General features: G+C 41.5%; 1 protein-coding gene across 7 annotated transcripts in view; it reads left to right on the top strand.

The window, feature by feature from the left end:
- LRRC9 (leucine rich repeat containing 9) overlaps positions 1-26,347 on the top strand; it is a 110,427-nt gene that overhangs the window by 13,476 nt on the left and 70,604 nt on the right. For 6 of the 7 annotated variants that reach the window (XM_051826379.2, XM_008271862.4, XM_051826378.2 and 3 more), the window contains 6 exons: positions 4,459-4,641; positions 8,109-8,264; positions 12,110-12,306; positions 13,149-13,280; positions 20,945-21,121; positions 21,453-21,570. In XM_051826379.2, coding sequence (XP_051682339.2) covers positions 4,459-4,641; positions 8,109-8,264; positions 12,110-12,306; positions 13,149-13,280; positions 20,945-21,121; positions 21,453-21,570 — 963 coding nt within the window. The remainder of the gene's footprint in view (positions 1-4,458; positions 4,642-8,108; positions 8,265-12,109; positions 12,307-13,148; positions 13,281-20,944; positions 21,122-21,452; positions 21,571-26,347) is intronic. The other variant, XM_051826377.2, reaches the window with a different exon arrangement.

Raw genomic sequence — 26,347 nt, 5'->3', positions numbered from 1 at the left:
GAAGTTAAGATTAGAAAGATCAATTGGACTTTGACTATGTACTGTTCTGATAAGAAGTAGTATGATCATAGATGATCCTTGGGGATTATAATCTTGATCTAGTGTTTATTAGCTTGGAACAGCTGGAAGCAGGAAACTCAGTTGAGAGATGACAGGAATAATCTAAATGAGAGCTTATGAGAATCTGAATTAAGGTGTTGGCAGCAAAGAAAGAAGAAGAAAGTCATTATGATTGTAGGATTTGGCAGCCAGCAGAATGTGAAGAACGAGAGTAGCAGAATGGATATGTAATTCCAGTTCCTAGCAAAATCAAGAAATATATAAATCAGAAAAAGTCACTACTTTGAGAAGGAAAAGAATATATTTGTTCCTGGATATGTTGAGGTTAGCATGCTAGTGGGCCTATCCAGTGAAGATCTGGTAAACAGTTGGAGCGACTGAATGGATCTGTGTTCTTGGATAAATGCTTATATTTATAAAGAGGACTAGTAGAAACTTAAGTCAGTAGAAGATGGATAAAGAGCTCTGAAAGAAGTTGAATCCTAATTCCACTAAAGCCGGGTTGGGGAACATCCGGCCTGTGGGCCAGACAAGTCCCACGAACTCATTTGGTCTGGCTCTACAAAGGCAACTTCAGGTGGGACTTGAAACTCAATAAATCTGTAGCAGGCTAATTTTTAAGTTGATAATTTTTGTATGGCCCACAAGTGATATTCTGAATGCCCAAGTGGTCCTTGGTGAATAAAAGATTCCCCACCTCTGCACTGGAGGGTCAGAGAACTTTCAGCCAGATAGTACATAGTCAGATTAGATGGAGAGGTCAGGGACGAGGAGGACTGGAATACCCGCTCTGTTTCGTCACGTAAGCCAATAGGCTAATGCCAGGCCATGTCTCAAGGGTCAGAGTTGTGAGACTTACCTGTTAATCTCTTATGTGGTTGGCAGTATGATGAGCTGAACTGGCAAGCACCTCGACAAGCAAGTCTCCTTCCTGGATCAACCATAGGCTCTTACTGGGCTCTTTACTGAATATTGAGAGACTAGAGGCAGGTGCTTAGTGAACAAGCTAACCTGTTGTAATGCCATGGGTGCTGGCAGAAGAAACAAGTCTCCTGGGTCAGAGATGGAGGATTTTATGTCTCATGCCTTGGAAAGCAACATGAGCATGATGTTTGTTTCAGTTTCCCTAATGCCTGTGTCCTTCGGGGTGAGTGATGGCCCGAATGGGTACCAGGGGTTTGTATCACATCACAACTAAGGAGCACTGAACTTGGGAAATCTACTGCTTGAGAAGCAAGCCTCCTTTCTATAGAGGGGCAGAGGGTAGGGATGTCGCTTGCCCCACAAGGTTGCTCCCTGTAAATATAGGGCTAGGAAATGGGTGAGGTGCAGCCATGCCTTTCATTCTTGGCATACTGAAAAGCGGTGGGAGGGAGGCACTTAGGGTCTTGGCAGACTGACTCCCGACTCTGAGACCATCAGGTAAGGGTTCAGATGAAACACTTGGAAAATAAACTGTGATTGAAACTAGAGACACTGAAAGAGTGGTAGTGGGCAGCCAATGAGATGGAAAGATAGCAGGGTGTGTGTGCATGTGAGCATGTGTGTATATGTGTGTATTTGTCATTCTCCCCCTACATAAGCCAGCTTAAAATACACCAATTCCTCCTGTCTAAACACAAGAAAATTTTAACCTTTGATCTGTGAAACACATCATATAATTTAAAGGCAACAAAACACCTGGAAAACCGTAATTGCGGAGACTATGAGGCTGTTTCAAAAAGTGTGTAGAAAATTGAATTAGAAAAAGTTTATTTTGGTGCAAATTTTTTGAAATCCATGTATATGAGGGATCTACAAAAAGTTCACTCAAAATGTACATTGTGAAAAAACTACAAGTGAATTTCATGTAAAATGGAAAAAATTTTTTACAAAGAATAAACTTGTCTTTTGATCTATTTCCCATGAATTTTAAAAGAATTATTTGTCAATACTGAGAGACAGCAGACACAGAGAAACTCCCACTCACTGGTTTACTTCTCAAACATACACAGTGGCCAAGGCTGGGCCAGGCGGAAGCCAGTGGCCAAGAGCTCAATATGAACTGGGTGACAAGGACCCAGTTACTTGAACCACTACCTGCTGCCTCGTAGGGTGCATGTTAGCAGGGAGCTAAGGCAGCATTAATCCAGAACTCAAACCCAGGCATTCTGGTAAGGAATGCAATATCCCACCCACTTGGTCAAACGCTAGCCCCACCCAGACTTTCTGAAGTACATCATACAGTAGGCTAAGGATTAGTATTCTTACTGTTAAAAGAACTTTTTTAAATCCATTAGAAACAAATAACTTAAGATACCTAGTAAAATAAAGGATACATGGATAGATAATTTGTAGAACTGAACATATGACTAGTAAATTCAATAATTTTCAATCTCAGAATAAAATGCTAATTAAAGCATGATACAACCTTTAACTGATCTTGAATAATCAGTATTTTTTAAAGATTTATTTGGAAGAGTTACAGAGAGAGGTAGACGCAGGTGCCCATATAGGATGCCAGTGCTTCAAGCCAGGGCTTTAATCTGCTGCACCATAGCGCCAGCCCCAATAATCAACATTTTTATAAACATAGTACTCTATGCTAGCAAGACTAGGGTGAGGTGGTCATTTAAATGATGTTGGTAGTTGTTTAAATTGGTAGAGCAGGGATTGGCATTGTAGCGCAGTGGGGTAAGCCTCCACCTGAAATGCCAACATCCCCTGTGGATGCCAGTTCTGCCGAAGCTGCTCCACTTCCTATCCAGCTCCCTGCTAATGGCCTGGGAAAGGCAGCGGAAGATGGCCCAAGTGTTTGGGATCCTGCCATCCCTGGGGGAGACCCAGATAAAGGGTAGCTTGGCCTTGTTTGAGAGGTCAGGACAAGACATCCTTGAGGGGAAAAGGCTTAAGCTAACATACAAGACATGAATTGGGGTTGCACAAAAATAAACTTCTTTGAATTCAGTTTTTCCCATGAAAGTTTGGAAGTACATTGGTGAGTGTTGTGAATACAGACAGAATCCCTGCTTTCAAGCAGTTTATCTCAGGGCTTGGCAAGCTTTTTCTGTAAAAGGTTTTAGGCTCTGTGTACTGCAAATGGCCTCCATCACATATTGTTCTCTTTTTTTTCTCACACATTAAAAATGTGAATACCATTCTTGGTCTGTAGACTGATGCCAAAGCCCATATAAACCCCTGGCTTACAGGCTTTTGGGTGCATAAGCAGTTGTCAGTAGAGGATGATAAATTCCACAGCAGAGGTAAGCCCAGTGGCTATGAGCTTAATGGAGGAGCGTGTGCCTCAGCCTCTGAAGAGGAAACAAGTCTCCCCATTGGGCGCTGACACCATAAAGGTGGAATTAGGATGACATTCAGTGTACTGAAAGGGAGCAGCATGAGGGAAGCCCAAGACAAAACAAGGTCTGGCATGTTTCTGAATTTCAGATAGTTCAGAGTGACTGAACCATAAAATGTTAGTGTCCAGCCAGGAAGAGGCAAGACTGAGGAGTTCAGCAAGGGCCAGGGGAAAAGTCAAGAACAGCATAGACCAGGATAAAAGATGTTACAGGAAAACGCTGTCTGGAAGGGCATTGGTAACTCCTCCCGCTGCATAGGTTGTGGCAAAAATGGGCTTCTCAGGAGAAACCTCCAGTTGACTGCAACAGGTACAAAGGGCATTCATGATTTAAAAAAAAAAAAGAAAAAGGAAAAGCAGATAAAGACAGTGAAAGTCAGGAATTCCATGATGTTTGTGACATATTCTAGGTGGAAAATGTAGGAAATGGGGTGAAGGGAGCAGAGACCTGTGGAGACCTGGGAGAGATGGCCAGCAATCGTGGCTGTGCGGGGTGGCAATATCATCCTAACAAACACGCTCACGTGCTGGCTGCAAGGTACCTGCTGGAACACGTGTTTTGTTTTTACTTTTAAGCAATAATTTATTTTATAATATGTTGCCATTTCTCTAATCACTTGGGTAAGTACATTCATATGTTTTTATTCAATGAATGAATTTTTTCATAGATAAAACTTCAGGAATACAGTGGTTCTTTCCCCCATACCCACCCTTCCCCCTGCAGCTCCCATCCCACCTCCTTCTCTCTTTCCCATCTCCTTCTTCATTGTGGTTCATTTTTAGTTTGACTTTATATACAGAGGACCAACTCCATGATAAGCATAGACTAGTAGTGGTTAAAATGTAGAGTTGTGGAGTCTGCTGTTTCATTATTGTTGATCTCTTCCTCAGAGTTTAGCCCATTTTCCACTAGAGATAGACATTTTAGCCACCTTAATCATTTCAATGTGTTTAAGCATGTAATTAGAATTCATTATATTAGATTATGGGTGATCTGTTCAAATGCCTCCTCTAGAAATAACAGCCGCAATTAATTAATTGAAGATTTCTGGTTTTTTTAGGATCTTACTAACTTAGCCAGGCTGCCTTGCTTAAAGGATTTATGTCTGAATGATCCTCAGTATAAAACCAACCCAGTCTGTCTGCTGTATAATTATTCCACACACGTATTGTTTCACTTGCCTTTCCTTCAGAGACTGGACACCCTTGATGTATCGGCAAAGCAGATCAAGGAACTGGCAGATGTAAGTGCATCCCTCATCAGGCACCTGTGCCTTAAGTTTGCCTAATTCACTTCTTTCTGGCTGTGTTTACAGAGAGGCCTGCTAGGTAGGATTATCAGGTCAGTTTTTGTTACCAATTCTACTTTTGCCCAAGTGGGCTGGATATTGCACATGAAAGTATACAAATAGTACATTACTACTAGAGTATCAATTTTGATGATAGCACTGGAAAGTACAGTGATAGAAAAACATTGCAATCTACAAAACTAAGAGAAGGAAATTTGAAAAATTATCATCAATTTGAAACATAATTGGACTATTCTACCAGGCAGAGTTAGACAGTGAGAGAGAGAGAGAGACAGAGAGACAGAGAGAAAGATTTTCCTTCCGTTGGTTCACCCCACAAATGGCTGCTACAGCCGGCGAGCTGCGCCTATCCGAAGCCAGGAGCCAGGTGCTTCCTCCTGGTCTCCCATGCGGGTGCAGGGCCCAAGACCTTGGGCGATCCTCCACTGCCTTCCCAGGCCACAGCAGAGAGCTGGACTGGAAGAGGAGCAACCGGGACAGAACCGGCGCCCCAACTGGGACTAGAACTTAGGGTGCCGGCACCACAGGCAGAGGATTAGCCTAGTGAGCTGCAGGGCCGGCCTATATATACATTTATAATTACAGGTTAAATAAAACAAGACATGTAGCAGGTAGCCACCTATTATTTAGAATATTATGTATCAAAATTACAAAAATCCTTGACTGATGGTAGTAAAGGTTAGATGAATTTTAATCTAATTAAAGCAGGCTTGGGATTCCTGGAAGTGTAAGTGGATCTCTGCATACTCCCATGGTGGCATCTGTGAAGTCTTGAAGACAGTCTGGGTTGCCACAGACAGTGAACCTCCTGGTCACTTTGAAGTGCCACCAATGGGTCTATTATTTTTACAAGGAGTTCGTAAGAATTCTCCCTGCTTATTAATAGTCTTTCTATATTATATTTCTAACCCTCCATTCAGCCCAGTGTCTGTCCCCTTTGCTTTATTTGTTCATCAAATAAATAGTTTTTCAATATCTAGAATGTGCCAAATACGTGGATGCTCCCACACAAAGCCCACTCATCTTTTTCTTGTGGGTCATCCATCATCTCAATGTAGACAGGAAATGTCTTTTTCAAATATCTCTTTTTTTCTTAAAAGATTTTATTTACTTACTTGAAAGGTAGAGATACAGACAAAGGGAGAGACAGAAAGATCTGGTTCACTCCCCCAAATGGCCCCAATTGCCAGAACTGGGCTGATCCAAAGCCAGGAGCCAGGAGCTTCTTCTGGGTCTCCCATGTAGATACAAGGGCCCAAGCACTTGGGCCATCTTCCACTGCTTTTCCATGCCTCAGCAGAGAGCTGGATTGGAAGAGGAGCAACCAGGACATGAACCCGTGCCCCTATGGGATGCCAGCACCACAGGCGGAGGCTTAGCCTTCTATGCCACAGCACTCACCCCTTTTCACATATCTTATTTAGCTTTTCTTACTAGCCTGAAGATTTATTCTCGAATACCATTCTTTCATTAATTTTCCCAAAAGGCTAAGATTATCTTTTTTTCCATGCTCAATAACTGTCTTGCAATACAGAGCAAAGGGCTAGCATTCTCGTCTGTTAGCACATGTTTGGAGTGATTGGAAGGCCAGGGACTAATGTCTTCTCCAACAATTCCAAATAAAATATAATAGCAGGGTGGGTATTTGGCACAGCAGTGAATTCGCTGCTTGGGTTGCACAGTCCCCATGTTGGAATGCCTCTGTTTAAGTCCCAGCCTTGTTCCCAATTTCAGCTTCCTGCTGGTGGACTCCCTGGGAGGCAGCAGGTAATGGCTTGGTTGACTCCATTCCGCTTCCGTGGGAGGCCTGGGTTGAGTTTGCAGCCCCCAGCTCCCAGCTCCTAGCTCCCAGTGTGTGGGAGGTACTACTCTGTTTTTTATGCCAAAGTATTCTGATGGGATTCTGATGGTTTGCACTAAATACATCATATTGAAAAAGAGCTCACAGCTCTAGAAAATGCGTATCTAAAGCTTTGCAGACCTTCCAAGTGATTTAAGGTAGTGATTTAAGCTGCTGCTTTGGAAGCCTACAGCCCATATCAGACAGGGTACATGAGACTGAGTACCAGCTCTGGTTTGGATTCCAGCTTCCTGCTGTTAAGCACCTTGGGAGGCCACACAGGTAATGACTCAAGTACTTGGGTCCTGACACCTGTGTAGAAGATCTGGATTGTGTTCCAGGCTCCTGGCTTTGGCCTGGCCTAGCCCTAGCTCTTGTGGGATTTGGGGAGTGAACCAGAGGAAGAAGATCTCTCTCCCCCATCCCCTTTCTTTCTCTTCTCTCTGTCCCTTTCCTTTCAAATAAAAAATAAATATGTTATTAAATTTAAAACATTTTTTAAAAGAGAGAAGTGCCTCCATTATTTCATATTCAGTTAAAACTGGGTCACATTTTGATAGCTTACTTGATTTATCTTCTCAGTTCTTTTTGACTAATATAACTCTTAAACACCATTTAGCTGATATATCTCTTAATGATGGATCTAAACCATTTTATCACAATAAACTTATTAACAACTGGATGGTGATCCATTAGTGTTAAGGAATTCAAGATAATTTAATTAGATTGACAATTGAGTACTTTTGTCAGTCTAAAACCAGTTTGCTTAAAGCTAGATTTGAAAAGAAAACACAATCTTATTTTTTAGCAATACTTTAAAAAATTTTTTAAAGATGTATTTATTTATTTGAAAGTCAGACTTACACAGAGAAAGAGAGGCAGAGAGAGAGAGAGAGGTCTTCTATCCACTGGCTCACTCCCCAATTGGCTGCAATGGCCAGAGATGCATCTATCTGAAGTCAGGAGCCAGGAGCTTCTTCTGAGTCTCCCAGGCAGGTGCAGGGGTCCAAGGACTTGGGCCACCTTCTACTGCTTTCCCAGGCCATAGCAGAGAGCTGGATCGGAAGTGGAACAGCCAGGTCTGGAACTGGCACCCATATGGGATAACAGCACTGCAGGCTGTGGCTTTACCCGCTATGCCAGAGCACCGGCCCCAGCAATGCTTTTAAAAAAGTGAAGAGTAATATGGTATTTGCAATTAATTCTTGTTAATTTCTTTATTTTTCTCTGAGTTAATCAAACAGGAATAATGTGTCACATATTTGCCTTAGTACTATTGCTTAATGAACTAACTGATAATGCTTTATGAAAACTACCTGTAGCCTTTATGTTCTCAGCCTGGAAAAAATGTGACTCTGCCTCACACTTCAGTATTGTCCACAAAAAAACAGTCTTTGGAATTTTCTGGTATAAGTATAGAGCTCTGTGTAGGCATGTCACTTCACTGCTATCATTTCTAGTACCTGAGCACACAAAACTTTCACACTGTTGTGCACAACATTCACTAATAATTCAGCAATAATTTGTTTAGCTAATTTTCTGTTTTGTTCCTTTCTTTCAGACCACAGCAATGAAAAAAGTAATGTATTATAATATGCGCATAAAAACTATTCAGAGGCGTCTTAATGAAGATCTTGAGAAACTAAATGATAGAAAATGTAAACTACAAAAGTTGCCAGAAGAACGGATAAAGTTATTCAGCTTTGTGGAAAAAAATGTAAGATTAAATAATATAAAGTCTCAGTGATTATGTCTTAAGAAAGTGGCTAGATTGCAAAATCTTTTAAAGTTTAGATAGATAGATATCCGTGTGTGTGTGTGTGTATGTGTGTTTGTGTAATTAATACTAAATTTCAAGTCAAGTTTGACCCCACATTTTTTGGTTTTGGGTTGTACTAATCTGTACTCAGTCCCCAGAAATCGGTAACTCAAAAAATGTATAATGTGATTGTGAAATTTTTGAAAAGCCATGAATTTCCATGTAATTCAGAGAGCTTGAGATCTTTTCCATTTATTTCAGCTGCATTTTTATTAGACACCAGCAGGCTGTGCTCAAAATTCATTTTTTTGTTTTAAGTGCAAAATATCCCATTACTGATACCATTAAGGTATACAATAAGGTGGAAACTTCAAATCAAGGTATTCATTAGTATTACATTATGTATGACTTTTAATTTAGAATAAATTGGATTTGCTTTTTAAACAGTAGACCCTGAAACATTAAGGATTATTTGTCTTAAGACAGAACCTTGTACAAACAAAATTTAGTGTATTGTTTAAAGTATGAGGAAATAATGAATTATTCAACAAACGATGTTAGAAAAACAGTCAAACTATTAGGGAATAGGGGAGTTGGATCTTTAGTTTATGTTTTACTGAGTAAATACCAATGGGGAGAAAAAAGATTACATGTGAAAGTGAAAACATGAAAAATTTAAGAATAAATATGTAGATGAATATATTTTACCAATCCCAGCCTGCCAAGTAAAAGAAATACTAGCAAGCACAAGGAATGAATGTTGATTTACTGGCTGTCACCATAATAAAATGCTTTTGTACTCAAAAGCATCATTAATAAATGTAAAAACCAATGATTATCTGGAGGAATTTTCAACAAATATGATGGACAACAGGTCAATAGCCTTAGTTTAAAAGCAGTGTTTAAAAGCAGGTGGAAAATATCTTCTGTTTCTCACTCTGCCAATTAAAAAATAAAACTAAGAAAACTTTAATGAAAAATGCCTGTGAATAAAACACAATAAAAATAAATATCCAAATAGAAAGTGAGGAAAATAAGAAACTAGGGTTTTATGGAACAAATGAAGAATGAGAATAAACATCAGAAAGAAGAGTTCAATCTGATTATTCATTTCCAAATGTTAAAATAAGAAGCTGTTTTCACCTGTAAGACTGTCAAAAGCTAGCACCTGACAGACCTCAGTGTGGTGAAGTTGGGTGTGGCACATTGCACCCCACTGATGGAGCATGACTTCGGTGAGGTGTGAACATCCCAAGAATAGTCCCAGCCTTGAACCCAGTCAATCTACTTCTAGTGCTCTGTTTTATATATGCACGTGTTTGCTTATATTCATCACTGCACTGTTAATAGCAACAAAGTATTGAAAAGTACATAAATGTTTAACAAGAGAAGAATTATCCATTCTTAAGATAGAATAGTATATACCATAAAAAGCAAGGCTTTCAAATATATTGAACGTTTTTAATACATGCAGTATTTTTTCCTGAATGAGCAGGCTTTAATTATTATAATAATAAAGGTAGTTCTAAAGTAAAACATTACCAAACTTTAAATTACTTATTTGAATAAAAATCATAAGAGACCAGTATATGGAAATCATTTTATTTCTGCCATTTTAATGTATAAATGTATGTATGCAAGTGTGAAAAATAATAGCAATAGATTATAAAAACTACAGACATTTTATAAATGTTTAATTTGTTTCACAACAGCTGCACTTAACTATTATGGAGAGAGAGTACAGATAATTAATATCTATTTATGTGCTTCTCCTTGTACATTACAGTTTATCTTGAAATACTCAAGACTGGGATTAAAGTTATGCAGGTCAGCCTCTCACAGTGGGCCCAAAATCTGAAAGAGTGCCCCATATCTTGGTAATTAAGATAAAGAATATTTAATGAAATGTTTTCTAATATCCAAAATAATGCAAAAGTACATTATGAGCAAAAAAAACAAAATCTGAAATAAGGACCATTGTTGTTTTGAGTTTTGTAGGGGACTGAGGCAGAAGAAAAAATGTGCACCCTATATTTATATTTTTATGGGTAATTTTTTCCAAGAACACCAAAGTAGTTGAAAAAAACATTGAAAATGAAAAGTCAGCATGTTAAAAATCATATTTAAAAAAAAAAGATTTACTTATTTATTTATTTGAAAGTCAGAGTTACAGAGAGAGGAGAGGCAGAGAGAGAGAGGTCTTCCATCCATTGGTTTACTCCACAATTGGCCACAACGGCTGGAGATACACTGATCAGGAGCCAGGAGCTTCTTCCAGGTCTCCCACATGGGTGCAGGGGCCCAAGGACTTGGGCCATCTTCTACTGCTTTCCCAGGCCATAGCAGAGAGCTGGATCAGAAGTGGAACAACAGCTGGGACTTGAACCAGCTCCCATAAAGGATGCTGGCACCGCAGGCAGCGGCTTTACCCACTATACCACAGCGCCAGCCCACCCCTCCATCACACTATTTGAAATTTAAATATTTATTACCAAAACAAGCACTTTTTCTAATTACTGTGGCTTTAATAGAAACAAGCTCATCAATGATATTTCAAAATCTATTTCTTTGCTTTTCTAATTTTCAATTGAGAGACTTCCATGTTTGAAGTATTTAAGGCCCTCCCTTGTTCAAAAGAAACTGGCTGACTGAACTTGGCCAAAGGTTGAAAATATGATTTTTCTCATACACTTGTGAAGTTTGTTATGTTAATTATCTAGATTTCTTCTTTGTTAACTTACATTTATTATTTATTAGAATTACCATTTGATCCAGCAACTTCACTTCTGTGTATATAGACAAGGGAAATGAAGTATGTCAGACATCTGAACCCCCATGTTTATTGGAGCACTGTTGATAATAGTCAAGGAATTGAAATAACCTAAGTGTCCACCAGCTGATGAACAGATAAAGAAAATGTGGTGTATACACAATGGAATGCTATTCTGCCGTAACAAGGATGGGATCTTGTCATTTGCGACATTGTGGATGGAACTGGAGGTCATTATGCCAAGTGAAATAGCCAGGCAGAGATCCAAGTACCACATGATCTCACTCATATGTGGAGTCTGAGAAAGTTGATCTCATAGAAGTTGAGAGCAGGTTGGTGGCTACCAGAGGCTGGTGAGAGTAGGGTGTCAGGAAGAATTGGAAAAGGAATTCAATGGGTTTATGAAGTTTTAGTTAGATAGGAGTAAGAAGTTGTAGTGTGTTTTGGACAGTAGGATAACTACAGGTAATTGTAATGTGCTATATATATACAATTTAATTTGAGAAGGGGAGAGAGAGAAAGAGAATGAGTGAGTGCACTCTTGTCTCCTGATTCACTCCACAAATACCCAGAGAGCCAAAAAGTCAGACACTGGAAGGCTCTCCAGGTCTCCTACATGGGTGACAGGAACCTAAACACCTGAGCCATTACTGCTACCTCTCAGTGTTGTGTCAGCAGGAAGCTGGAGTCAGGAGCCAGAGCTGAGAATTGAATCCACTCACCCCATACTATTATATTTTTAGAAGAAACTTAGAAGAAAGGATTTTGAATGTTTTCACCACAAAGATATGATAAATGTTTGAAGACACAGATATGATTAGCCTTGTGGGACATTACACAATGTATCAAGTATCATAACATCACATGGTACCCCATAATATGTACAATTGTTATGTGTAACTTAAAAATGTATTAGGAAAAATAAAATAACTAATTTTTAAATAGCTCTCACTCAAAAATAATATCCGAACTCAAAGTTTGCCTTTATCATGTTTTATTTTGCTTTTGCTTTCTGGTACCTTGTTTTTGACAGTTGGAACGGGAACTAGCCGAACTCAAGGGATCTTCCAAAGTGCACACTGATAGATCCATTAATAATAAGTTAAGTGAGCTTGAGAAATCAAAGAACTGTGAAACTATCACAGAAGAGCCAAGTCTTCAACAGAAGATACTGACCAAACTAAGTGCCTTGAGTGGAAGGGTCACATTCTGGAACAAAAAAATTGATGAGTACGTTTAATGCATTAACTTGTTCAGGTTTGAAACGTGGGAGAGTAAGAATGCTTTGGGAGTGAAAAGAATTACAGCTGAAGAAAACACAAGACACGTTCTTGGTATATACAGGCCTCGTTGATGCAAAGCTAGCCTGCTGGTTTTTTGTAGAGGTGGGGAGAACGATCTTCCTCTGAGGGGCTTTCTGTCACCTCACTGCCTGAGTGCAAGCTGAAAACCAGAGAGCTGCTGCTCCTGGTGCAGACTCACCGAGCAGGTGGGACCCTGCCAAGCACCAACATAGTTGTCTGGAATCCTTAATAACAAGTTCAGGTTCATTATCAACCAAAAATATAAAGACAACAGGAAGGGTTAGCAAAGTCTATGAATTATTTTATTTAGTAAGACACCAAGTCGGTAAGTTAGTTTGCCCTGTAATAGCACTGAAACTAATAATAGTAACAGTTGTTGGGTCTTACTGTATGCCAGTTTATGTACTACTAGCTTTATATGTAGTTTCATATAATCCTCAAAGCAGCCTTTCTAGTAGTGTTAATAGGCCATTTTCTGAGAAAACTGAGGCGGAAAAGCAAAGGTTGAATGATTTAGTAACTGAGAGCCGTAAGTGGCAGCACCAGAATGGTCTCCTAACTCACATATTCTTAGGCGAACAAAATCTGAGGTAAATTTAATTGCCAAAAACCAAGTATCTTACTGTACTTAAATGCTAACAAGCAAGCTTTCTGTATTTTTTCTAAAAGAAACCTTGTATTTTAATATCAGCTTAAAAAACTGTGAATTTTTAATAATGTAACTTTTAGGTGATTCTGATAGCTGTGTATATATTTTTCCTTCAATAGAATTGAAGCAATTTACCGTGTTGAAGTAAAGCAAAAGAAAAAAAGCCACGGCTTATTGATCCCATTTTTGTTAACTGAGTTGGAGACTGTGGGAAATATCCATTTTGAAGAAGGCTCTCGATCTGATGACTGGTAAATTTGAAATTTAGGTATAACTTTAAAAATAATTTTAAGTACTTAGGATCATCAACCAGAATATCCACTTATACCATCTTAAAGTGTCCCATTTTCAAAACATTTCTAATATAAAATATTCATCTATTACACATTAGCAGTTACCTGCTTTACCCTCTGTACATTTTGCTGTTTACAGTATTGTCATGAGCCACTCTTGAAGATGCCCTAGTGATATACCGATTACCCAATTTTCTTAAGCCCAAGAGCAGAATATAATTTAGGGGAAAATAGCTTATGGTTGGGTCTTAATTTTTATGCATGTTTATGCTATTTATTTCTGGACTGGATATAGCCAAAGTCTACATTTTGGTTGAGAAACTGTCATAAAGCAGGAACACCAGAGTAGGATTGGTGACAACAGCAGGTCGCTGACCAAGGTGGAGGCGGTTTTGCAAATGCGCTGTGTTCACAGTGGAAACCGTTGTTTAAAACCAGGTAGCCGGCGCCGCAGCTCACTAGGCTAATCCTCCACCTTGCGGCGCCGGCACACTGGGTTCTAGTCCCGGTCGGGGCGCCGGATTCTGTCCCAGTTGCCCCTCTTCCAGGCCAGCTCTCTGCTGTGGCCCGGGAGTGCAGTGGAGGATGGCCCAAGTGCTTGGGCCCTGCACCCCATGAGAGACCAGGAGAAGCACCTGGCTCCTGCCTTCGGATCAGCGCGGTGCGCCGGCCACGGCAGCCACTGGAGGGTGAACCAACGGCAAAGGAAGACCTTTCTCTCTCTCTCTCTCACTGTCCCTCTCTCTCACTGTCCACTCTGCCTGTCAAAAAACAAAACAAAACAAAACCAGGCAGTTAGGGACACTGCCCACTAGAAGAAGGTATATGCTCAAACCGGGGATTCAGGTCAGAAGCCCGTGTAGACAGAAGTGGAATGAGCCACGAGGAGCAGATGCAGAAAGCCAGCATCCTTGCTTGTCAGAACATGGGTGTGGTTGTGTTGCCTCAGACGGCACACTTAGAGGTGAGCCTCGCCAAAACAGAAAGATGGAAGAAAAACACTATCAATGATGACTTTCACATTTCTGCAGTCATTTTCTCAAAACTTAGGAGCCTGTGAGGCAGATTGCCTTGGGACCATCCTAGGAACGTGGGGACGTGGAGATAGACCAGGGGGCGGGGGAGACCACAGTGTGAACTTGGCACTTTCCCCAGAGTGGGCTTTTGCTTGAAGTCAGACACAAAACAAATCCTGATTTTCATGGACTACACTGAAAAATTTGCATTAATTTTCTAGGAGAAAAAAATATTATTGTTGTGGGTACTTGAAACCAAGCCCCCTGCTTTCTATTAGGTGAGGCTCTTTCCTCTGTGAGTAAATGCTTCTCAAGGGTCTTGGGGGTCTTTGGGGAACAAGTGTGAGAACCCCTTCCCAAGGGCGAACCTTTTAAAATACTTTCTTTTGTATCTGTGCGTCCATTTGCCCAGCAGCTACCACTGTTTGTTAAGCACAGTGGATTTTTATGTACAGAGATTTGGAAGGTGTTCATCCCAGGTCCCATGCAAACAAGTAAAGGCCCTGGCTTTTCAAGTGAGCAGACTGAGTGGGGCCTCTGTGCAGGGTGCCCGGTTTTCCAGTCTCTCATTTCTGTTCACTGGACCTAACTGGAGTTGTTGTTTATTATTACTGTTTCTTTCTCCCGTATTACAAAGTAAGCTCTTTACAAGCTCGGCAGAGGAGTGAAAAACAAAAGTAAAAGCAAAATGACTGGAAAGCCATTTAGGTGGCTATGGCAGCCGATAGTGAATTAGATAGCTTTGATGGATTTTAATAAGCTTTAGCAATTGTTTGCTTGGATTTAATAAGAATAACCTTGATCCATTTTAAGGGGAAAATAAAATATATGTTGGCAAAATTTCAAAGACTGTTTTTTACTTTAAGTGTCCTACAGGCTCGGCAACCTCAGCTTTGATTCTTTATGTAAAGAAATCACTGAAGTGCTTTAACTTGCCACGTGCTGCATTTCTGGTTGTTTTATTTAAACACTGACTTCTCTTCTATAAATGTTTTGAAAAGACCAAGGATTTAGCATTTAAACACAAGTACTCAAATAGAGCTAGGACTCAAATGGAAACGTTTTTCTATTAAAACAACCTTTATTTCCTTGGCAAAAAAATTTCAAATTTATGTTATTCAATATTTCTTAGTTAGTTTTATGTCTTTTGTGAACTAAAATTAGTGTATTTTCAATTTCTAAAATATTTGTATCTTACAGAGACTTGTTAGTTGACTGAGTCATTGTCACTATAGCCTTATTTTACAGATTTATATTATTATACCTATGTACTGTCAACTGAATTACCCATTGACATCATGCAACACTTATCAGGTGGGGCTTCTGATGCATAAAAGATGCTGGCCTTGTGCTTGACAAGCCAGTTATAGATACAGTGTATTTACAGTGAAAACAGAACAACTTCAGAGTACCACAAAACAATCTACAGGTTACTCTATGGTCCTTGCCTAGAGAGATGATGTTTCATGTTCTTGTAAGTCATTACATCCAGCACAGGGCCAGAGTCATTGTGTAATAGATAATTACTGATTAAAGTTCTCATGAGAGTTTATAGGTACTTACCAGTGTCACTTTTGTACATATGTTTTTCAGTGGTCTCTTTATATATAATTTAATCCTATACTGTTCCGAAGAGCTTTAGCAGCAGAGACTTTTTGTTTTATGCTGATAAAAGATTGGTTTAGGAAGTCTGTTAACAGTATTTCTTATACCGTTTTCTAGGGTTATGGAATGCATTGTTATGGGTTACAGTAAGCTCCAACTATTTAAAAACATGCATTCTGGCCGGCACCGTGGCTCACTAGGTTAATCCTCCGCCTGTGGCACTGGTACTCTGGGTTCTAGTCCCAGTTGGGGCAGTGGTTCTGTCCAGTTGCTCCTCTTCCAGTCCAGCTCTCTGCTGTGGCCCGGGAAGGCAGTGGAGGATTGCCCAAGCGCTTGGGCCCTACACCTGCATGGGAGACCAGGAGGAGGCACCTGGCTTAGGATCGGCACAGCGTGCCGGCTGAAACGGCCATTTGGGGGTGAACCAAGAGAAGGAAGACCTTTTTCTCTGTCTCTCTCTCACTGTCTAACTCTGCCTGTCAAAAAATAAAAAATAAAAACCATGCATTCTTCTGTTGTTGAATGAATGCATCATTTGTATATTAACAGAAGATTGTAGACATCTTTCTGTGTAACTGAATATCTTAGTCCATGATGTAAATTATATAGGTACCTTAAAAATCACTGATCCTCCCTCCCACTAAAGTAAGAGGATTTGACACTGCATTTTAACTGGTCCTTCCTTGTAACTCCATCTCTTTGTTTTTAATACTTAAACATTTTCTATTTCCATTGCCAGTCTCTTCTACTCTTGCTCTTTTACAAATTACTTATTCCTGCAACCTTTTTCCTAGACTGCAGCCCTGAATTCCTGTCTGTTAGACTTTTCTATCTGGGTGTCCAGCTGGCATGGCCAACTCAACACATTCAAAAGACAATCAACGGTGAAGTCATTGGATCCATAAGGGGATGAGACACAGAAGACCTAGGTTCAAATTCTCTCTGCATAGTTTTGAAACAACCATTGTTGCATATGAACTTCATCTATGAGAAAAGCAATCTGTCACCAAAGATTACTGATAGGATTAGACAACTTAATGTGAAAATACTTAGTGTTCAATTTTTATGGTTTTGTGTTTTGTTTTGATATTGACATGGGCATGAGTATTCTTTTTTCCTAAAAAGGAATAAGATTTATTTGCTTATATGAAAGACTTATATAGAGGGAGAAAGAGAGAGAGAAAGAGAGAGACTTTCCATTCGCTAGTTCACTCCCAAATGGCCACACCAACCAGAGCTGGGCCAGGCTGAAGCCAGGAACCAGGAGTTTCATAAGGGTCTCCCACATGGGTAGCAGGGGCCCAGACACTTGGGCAATCTGCTGCTGCTTTCTTAGGCACATTAGCAGGGAGCTGGATCGGAAGTGGAACAGCCTGGACACAAATGGCGCCCATATGGATGCCAGTGCTTGCAGACAGCCACTTTACCCACTACTCCACAATGGCGGCCCCATGGGCATGAACATTCTAATCTTTTTCCAGACCCTCATGTCACACAAAGGCAAGAATTCTAAGTGCAGACGTTCATATAGGTGCACAAATAGATGAACAGGATTTATCTAACAATGAGAGGGAAAACACACATTCACGCTTGAGTGTGGGCCAACCCTACTCAAGGAAATACCTGGAATGAGTGGGCCAGAGGAGCCTCTGAAGGGAGAAGAGGTGAAGGAAGGGGAGGAAGAGACTACCTGTGTAGCACCTGCAGCCATGGTCCATGGGTGAGAGAGAGAGAGAGAGAGAGAGAGGTAGAGAGAGAGAGAGATCCTGTTACGTGGTAGGAGGTGGTGCCTCTACACAAGTGTGCAGCCATCTGAGAATTTCATGATACCTCCACAGGTTCTACATGGAGCTTAATAGCCATGTTTTATGACATTCCCCCTTTAAGTTCCAGATGAAGCAAGTGCATCCCAGGAAATTAGGTGTTTTGATTGACAGGTAGAGGGATGGTATGACATTGGGGGCCTACCGAGACTTCCAACTCACACAGACCTATCTAGCTGCCTGCCCATTCATCCTTCATAATCTTCTTCGTCTCCCTCAATATCCACATCCAAGCAGGTGCCAAGACCCGCAGGCTCTTCTCCATAATGTCATTCCTGTCCATCGTGACCAAAATCACCTGCACACAGGTCTTCCTAACTCCCCCCCTAACAGGGGCTGTTGCTACAATGCCCAGCACAGTGCCTGCATGCAGTAGGTTCTCAGTATTTGTTAATCAGTAAGCAAAGATTTCTGAGTGATCTCTCGTATGATCCCTTCCAGCATGCTTCCCACAGAAAGCTCTCTATTAAATGCAAAACCAAACAGAAACCTTTATAGCTCTCTGTTTCCATCCAGACTGCATTCAGCCCCTTCACCCACGGTAGAGAATTCAGTGTCTTCTACACAGTCCTAGCTCTTTTCCAGGTCCTTCAGCACCAGCTGAACTGTGTGCCTCACTACTCTTGGGCATACTTGGTCCTCCACCTCCTACGTCGTCTTGTTTGCTCAACTTCCCTTCACCCAGAATGCCACTGCATCCCTCATTCCCACTTCATTATTATGCAGTTGCTGCATTCCTGGGGTGGGGAAAAAAGGTTCTAGAAAAGGGTGGTACTGCAGGGAGTTGCTTGTGAGCCTTCTAGTTCTGGCGTAGCTGCGGGCCAGCCTGGAAGCTCAGCGTTGTCTGTTCACCACCTCCAGCAGTATTCGTGGGAACCCTGGAACCCTACAAAAGATGTCCACGTATAACTCAAGCCTTATCCAAAATGCTTCCATCTCCAGTTTGTGCCAGAGTACAGGAAGTGTATAATGAGAGTTTTGCTCATTCCAGGACGTTATTTAGGGGAGGCTTGATTCATGTAGGCCCAGTATAGGAAGGACAGTAGGCTTCCCACGCCAGGCAGGCAAGAATGTGGCTGTTTAGCAAGCCCTCTGAACTGATCAACAGGTTGCTGGATTGTATGCAACTTTGTGCGTCTCTCTCTCCTCTGCTAGACTTGTGGCTCCTCTGGGAAGAGCTGGCTTTCAGAAGCTGACTTCTCAACTCCAAGGGAGGAGTGATTGGTCAGATCCTGGCTCCGCTGACTGCTAGTGAGCAAGGCAAGCATGACACTCAGGGAGAGACTGCCCACCAGGAGGTCGCTTCTGTGACCTTGCCTCACACTGTTGTTCAGGCCCCGGTGGACTGGGTAGGTAAATACCTAGACGTGTCGCTACAGGCAGGTGGGTCCCATATAGAATCACGGACTTCCTTCTCAAAGTGACCCACTTTTCAGTGTGCAGCCTGATTCTGTCGTACGTTAAGGACAGGTTGGGATTGTCTGAGTGTGGCCAGGTGAGAGCAGCAGAGAGCAACCAAGCTTTTCCGTGTGGCTTAGTTCCTGAGAGCCTCACTTAGTTTTTCCCCTCGGCCTTCAGTTCTCAGATCGGGTACCTTCTCTGAAAGGTCTTCCCCCAAACCCTGTCTTAAATTGCCCCCTCCTCATTCCTTGTCACAAGCCGCTCTTCAAAGCCCTTATCCGTTTAGAACTTTTGTATAGCTTTACTTGTTTATTTTGTCACACCACTACCACCCCTTTGACCCCCACTACCCCCACCTTGGAATATAGGCTCCCTGAGAACAGAGACACGCCCTCTTCACTGCCATAGCCCCACTGGGCAGTTACTGGAGGATTCCGACTGAGAGGTAATGGTGATATGAGCAGGGGTGGTAGTGGTGATGATAAAGCATGGTTGTATTCAGGATGTGTTTTAGACAAAGAGCCAAACAGACGTGCTGAAGTCGTAGATACTGGTGAGGAAGAGAGAAGAGAGTCAATCCTGCAGTTTTAACCCAGGCTACCAGTTGGATGGTGGTGTATATACTGAAATGGAAAACACTCAGGATGAGGAGGTTGGGAGCAAGGGTCAGGTAAGTTCCGTTCGAGAGGTCTATTACTTGTGCAAGTGGACACAGCACACGGGTAGTTAGATATTCAAGTCTGGGTATATCCAACTAAGCTAGGTAGCTATGTATATATATATATATGTGTATATATATATATGTATGTGTGTATATATATATATATGTATATATATATATAAAACCAAGGAAGCAGAGGAAATCACCTTTGCAGAGCGTTCATGGAAACAAAGACAGAAATCCAACATTTGTAAAACTGTCAGAGAAGAACCAACAAAGACACGTGGGAGGGGCCACCTACACCAGGAAAACCAGCACGATGTAGTCTCACTGAAGTCAGGGAAGTGTTTCAGGATGGGAGGATTGCTCAACCAACATATATTTTAGGCAGAACAAATATGTAATAAACAGCTAACAAAAGAGCTGTTTTTTGAGCCGGCGCCGTGGCTCAATAGGCTAATCCTCCACCTTGCGGCGCCGGCACACCGGGTTCTAGTCCCGGTTGGGGCGCCGGATTCTGTCCCGGTTGCCCCTCTTCCAGGCCAGCTCTCTGCTATGGCCAGGGAGTGCAGTGGAGGATGGCCCAGGTGCTTGGGCCCTGCACCCCATGGGAGACCAGGAAAAGCACCTGGCTCCTGGCTCCTGCCAGGATCAGCGCGGTGCGCCGGCTGCAGCGGCGGCCATTGGAGGGTGAACCAGCGGCAAAGGAAGACCTTTCTCTCTCTGTCTCTCTCTCTCACTGTCCACTCTGCCTGTCAAAAAAAAAAAAAAAAAAAAAAAGAGCTGTTTTTTATTATATGATGGGTCTTCAAAAAGTTTGTGGAAAATGTGTATTGTGAAAAAGCTGGCTGTGGATTTCAAATTTTTTTTTGCCTCAAAATAAACTTTTAATTCCATTCCCCCACAAATTTTGTGAAGTCCCCTTGTATTTAAAAATGTAGCACTTCGTTTATTTATTTAATAAGTATGCCCAATTTGAACAAAAACAGAGCTCCCATATGATTTGGTATCTTTAGCAAAAGTACCCAAAATATGAGTTCTAAATTTGTCACATGTGACTTTGTATCCTTAAACATTTTTAGGAAAATCTGTTCCGTATTCTGTTTTCCCACGTAGGTTTACTTCCTGTTACGAGTTAATTCGGTCACGTTTTTGCTCACGGGACTTCAGAACATATGGTATTACAGGACTGAAAGTGAAACGCGTCATTAAAGTTAACAATCGTATTCTGAGACTAAAATATGAAGAGAAATTTCGGAAGTTTTTGGACAGTGAAGAGATGCATGGTTCAGAGTAAGATGTTGAATTTTCAATGAATGTTTTTATAAAAATTTAACTTTATTTCATGATATGTCCTTCTGTTTAAAAAGTGGACAGTGTTGAAAACGTACCCTGTAAATAAATGTTCCTTTCACGCATGCTCCATAGCTAGGATGATCTCTGAGTTTGTCCACGTGGGGCCTGGCCCGGAGAGGAGAGGGCTGGTGGTGGAGGTGTTCCAAACGGCCATAAGTCAGCCCATGCACACAGCCGCTGTCCCTGGCAGGACAGAAGTTTATCTTCTCTGTTGCTAAGCTTTTGTGAAATAGATTCTCAAGCTGTTTATGTTTCAATTATTCTTAAGGAGCTATCGAAAGATGATGGAATGCCTTTTTTATATGTTTGACCCTGAAGTTACAGTGAAGAAAAAGCGGCTGCTCCAAATACTTGAAAAAGGATTCAGAGAGAGTGAAACAAGCAAGGTAGCATAAAACATCACCTTAGAGTAATGCTATCTTCCTAGTGATGGGGGCTCTGCCACTGGTCTAGTACAACTTCTAATTCTTTGGTCCACGTTTATAGAAAACTTCTGCCTAGTATTATAGAAAGAACAGCATTTTCTCTCTGAATTATACCACATTAAGTCCATTAATTACTTAATCTGCCTGACTTAATCCCTCTGGACATCTTATCTCTATGTTGTGGTCCTGCAGTTGATACAGCAAAGTCTTCTTTAGTTGGCTATAAACCTGTCGTGAATCTTTATGATAAACTCTCCAAGGCCTGCTCCATCTAGGAAAAATCTCTCCATTCAATCACCTTTTGTTGCCACCAGGTCTTTATTCTCTACTTCACTAACCTCAGTTTGCTGCTGGTATTGCTTTCTCACTGGTCCAAAATATCCAACCAACCTTTTTCAGTGTCCACCCCTCCCCCCCACCTTGATGAGACCACAGTGTACTAGCACACAGCCAGGGGGCAGTGTTTCCATATCTTTTTCAGACCTTAGCAAACATAAGCTATTAGTGCAATTAATTCCCAACTTCTCTACTCAACGGCTATGTGACTGCCCCCTCTCTCCGCCTGTCTCCTCCTGTCTATAATATGAAGATAACAGTTGTGTCTTACTTTGAAGAGTTGTTAGGATTTAGTGACATAATGCGTAAAAAAAACTTTCTAGGTGTTTGTGCACTCATGTTCATGGCATCACTCTTCAAACAGCCAAAAGTAGAAATAACGCAAATGCACACTGACATTATGCATACATAAACAAATGTGGCATACACATACAGCGGGCTATTATTCAGCCATGAAAAAGAAATGAAACTGATTCATGCTGAAAGAACCAAACTAGACAGACACAGATAACCAAGTTATTATATGAGATCAATTTGATATTATATGAGATCAATATTATGTGAGATCAAGTTGCGTGGCTGCTATACTGTATAGCAGTATTATATACATATTAGTATATGTAATCTGATAATAGCTGAATTAAGAGGTAGGAGAGTTTGTGGATATATTCACTCATATAAGCAGGGTTTACATATGTATGTATATATCATTATGTGTGAGCATGTATAGGTGTATGGATTTTTTTCTTTGCCTATCAAACATGAATCATTAGTACCTCGTGATAATTATGAGGTTGGGGCCAGTGCCGTGGCTCATTTGGTTAATCCATCTGTGGCGCCAGCACCCCATGTGGGCACCGGGTTCTAGTCCCAGTTGCTCCTCTTCCAGTCTAGCTCTCTGCTGTAGCCTGGGAGAGCAGTGGAGGATGGCCCAAGTACTTGGGCCCCTGCACCCATGTGGGAGACCAGGAGAAGCACCTGGCTCCTGGCTTCGGATCAGCACGGTGCACTGGCAGCAACGGCCATTTGGGAAGTGAACCAACGGAAGGAAGACCTTTCTCTGTCTCTCTCTCTCACTGTCTAACTCTGTCAAATAAAAAAAAATTATGAGGTTGAAGAATCTTTGATTAAAACTCAGCTACAATCAAGTCACCAGGTCAAGGCAATTGACAGCCATGTTGGATCACAGCATCCCCCCCAAATTAAAAAATAACAAATGCATGACCCCACAGTTATTTGTGATTACAGGCTGATTAGTCATTAGTCCATGGAGGTGTCTTATTTAAGGGGAATGTGTGGGCTGTCTTAGTTTTTACGGTCCTGAAGTCAGAGTCAGATGGCAGTTATAGTTTTAGTGCAGAAACCCCTAAGGTTCATGGGCTTGGACCTGGAAGAGGAGTACTTCTCAGGTGGCCTGGTGATTTCACAGAGGATGGTAGATTATGAGACCAAATCTGGAAAGTAATAGTCCTGTTGACTGGGACTGATTTGCCTTAATGGTCTATGTTCAATTATTGAAAGTATATCCTGTGTCAAGTTAACCATAGTTTTGTGTGGGTCAGTATTCACGTTGTAGATGATTGAATGTGGATTTAGGTTTAATGTCTTATGTATTGTTATAGAGTGTTTATGGAGCTTATATGCATGGGATATATGTATATTAATGTACCTCTAAACATGTACTATATACTTTTATTCATAAGTTGTACTAATACATCTTAATGAGGACATGCAGTAATGCATGATATACATGGGCTTGACCATATGGATATATTGTTGATACTGACATAATGCTTAAGCGTAAGTATTACAGTTCAAGGAATAGCTTAATTAGAATATCAACTTTGGGTGCTGGTGGTGACACTTTTACTTCTTCTTTGATGCCCTGGGGACAGCAGTTCTCCATTTTTGGTTTACAAGACCAAAGTAACATTATATTCTACAAGGCCCTTCATTTAAGGAGCTTATTTGTGATTGCTTGTCAGTGGTTTTAGGATTAGAATGATCAAGTAACACAGAATGCATGCTCCTTGACTGATGACAAAGAAAGGGTGTTCTACTGGTTGTCCTCCAATTCATGTTAGTGCAAGTAGGTCTGATACAAGAGTTCAAAACAGGATTTGACCAATTGAGTGGAATATTATGTTCCATGATTTTGATAAGTGGAGTAGTGGAATTACAACCAGAATTAGGATAGAGATGATCAGGGCTAGTACTCTGCCTAATTTGTTTGGGATAGTTTGTAAGATCACATATGTGAAAAGAAATTATCATTCTGGTTTGATGTGTGGAGGGGTATGTAGGAGGTTAGCTGAGAGACAAACATTAGAATGAAGGTTGCTGTGACTGGGAGATGGGGGTGGGAATGAGTGGATTGGGAGTTACTGTTTAAAGGGTACAGAGTTTCAGTTTGAGAACCTGAAAAATTTCTAGAGATAGATAGTAGTGATAGTTGGACAACAGGGAATGTACCTAATGTCACCAAATTCTGTGCTCAAAAATGGTTAAAATGGGGAGTGGAAGTTTAGCTTAGCAATTAAGACATACGCATCCCACATCAGAGTCCATGGGTCAAGAGTGACAGAACTCAGCTTCCCACCAAGGCATGCTCTGGAAGGCATCCGTAATGACTCATGTGTTGAGTTCCTGTCATCCATATGGGAGATTTGGGGTGCATTCCTGGGCCTGCCCAGCCCTGGCTGTTGTGGGCATTTGGTGAGTGGGATAATGAATGGGAGCTCTCTCTGTGTCTCTCTTGATCTCTGACTGCCTCTTAAACAAAAATTGGTTAAATGGGTCTTTTTTATCTTATGTGTATTTTACCACACACACACACACACACACCCAGAGGGAGAGGGGGAGAGAGAGAGAGAAAGAGAGAGAGAGAGATACACAGAAACACAGAGACACTGAGACACACACACACACACACACACACACACACACACACAGCATTCCAGCCACTTGGTGGAGAAAAGGTTGGAAGGAGTAGGGGCGACGGGAGGGACACATCATGGGAAGCTCTGCAGACACTCAGGCCAGAGATGTTGGCGGCCCTGGCAGCATGCTGCTGGTGAGAGTGCCTGCCTTGTATTTTCTGGGAGACCAGTAGTAAGGAGGTGAGTAGTTTGGGGCTTTTGAGGCAGTGTTAAGTGCTCACGACATTACAGACAATTATGAACTGTAGATCACGGGCACAAAAGGGAAGGGACAACAAGCCTGTGTATTTTCTACCTAGCAGACTCTGTGCTGGGTGCTTTATTTCCTGCATCTTCTGAAAGAGATAAACGGTCTCCTTTAATCCTCTCAACAGTTCTCTGTGTCCTTCCGTCTGCTGGGTTAGCCATCACCCACGTGTAGCTGTTGAGCACTCAAAGTAGTCCAAATTGAGTGTGCTAGAAATTGACAATAGAGGCCGGCACAGCGGCTCTGGAAAGTAATAGGCTAATCCTCCACCTGTGGCGCTGGCACCCTGGGTTCTAGTCCCGGTCGGGATGCCGGATTCTGTCCCGGTCGCTCCTCTTCCTGTTCAGCTCTCTGCTGTGGCCAGGGAGTGCAGTGGAGGATGGCCCAGGTGCTTGGGCCCTGCACCTGCATGGGAGACCAGGAGAAGCACCTGGCTCCTGGCTTCAGATCAGTGCGCTGCGCCGGCGGCAGCAGCCATTGGAGGGTGAACCAACAGAAAAGGAAGACCTTTCTTTCTGTCTCTCTCTCTCTCTCACTGTCCACTCTGCCTGTCCAAAAAAAAAAAAAAAAAAAAAAAAAAAAGAAAGAAATTGACAGTAGAAATCAGTTTGTTTGTTTTAAGATATTTATTTACTTGAAGTAAGGCTATTAGAGAAAGAGTGAGAGAGAGAGAGAGAATCTTCTATCCTCTGGTTCATTCCTCAAATGGCCAATATGGCTAAGGCTGGGCTAAGCTGAAGCCAGGAGCCAGGAACTCCATCTGGGTCTCCCACTCTTCCACATGGGTGCAGGAGCCCAAGTACTTGTGCCCTCTTCCACTGCTTTCCTAGGTGTATCAGCAGGATGGTGGATCAGAAGTGGAGCAGCCCTGACTCCACCCAGCACCCATATGAGATGACAAAGTCACAGGCAGTGGCTCAGCCTGCTGAACCACAATGCCGACCCCATAAAAAAGTTTTTAAAGACTTAAATTGGAAAAATACTATAATCTCTTACATTGATTATATCTGTAAATGACAATATTTTGTGTGTATTAGAGTAAATAAAAAGTATTATTAAAATTTACAAAAGAAGTTGTTGGATCAGTGCCTGGGACCTAGAAAGCTGTTGTTTACCAGTAATAATTTACCATTGTTGTCTACAACGTTTCATGTTATTAATTGCTCTCTGCATGAGGAAACTCTCCTTTGGCATCCATGGAAATTATACTATTACT

Source organism: Oryctolagus cuniculus, chromosome 20 (assembly GCF_964237555.1).
Source record: "Oryctolagus cuniculus chromosome 20, mOryCun1.1, whole genome shotgun sequence".
In the NCBI taxonomy this organism is placed as follows: Eukaryota; Metazoa; Chordata; class Mammalia; order Lagomorpha; family Leporidae; genus Oryctolagus; species Oryctolagus cuniculus.
This window is presented reverse-complemented; position numbering and strand designations above follow the sequence as displayed.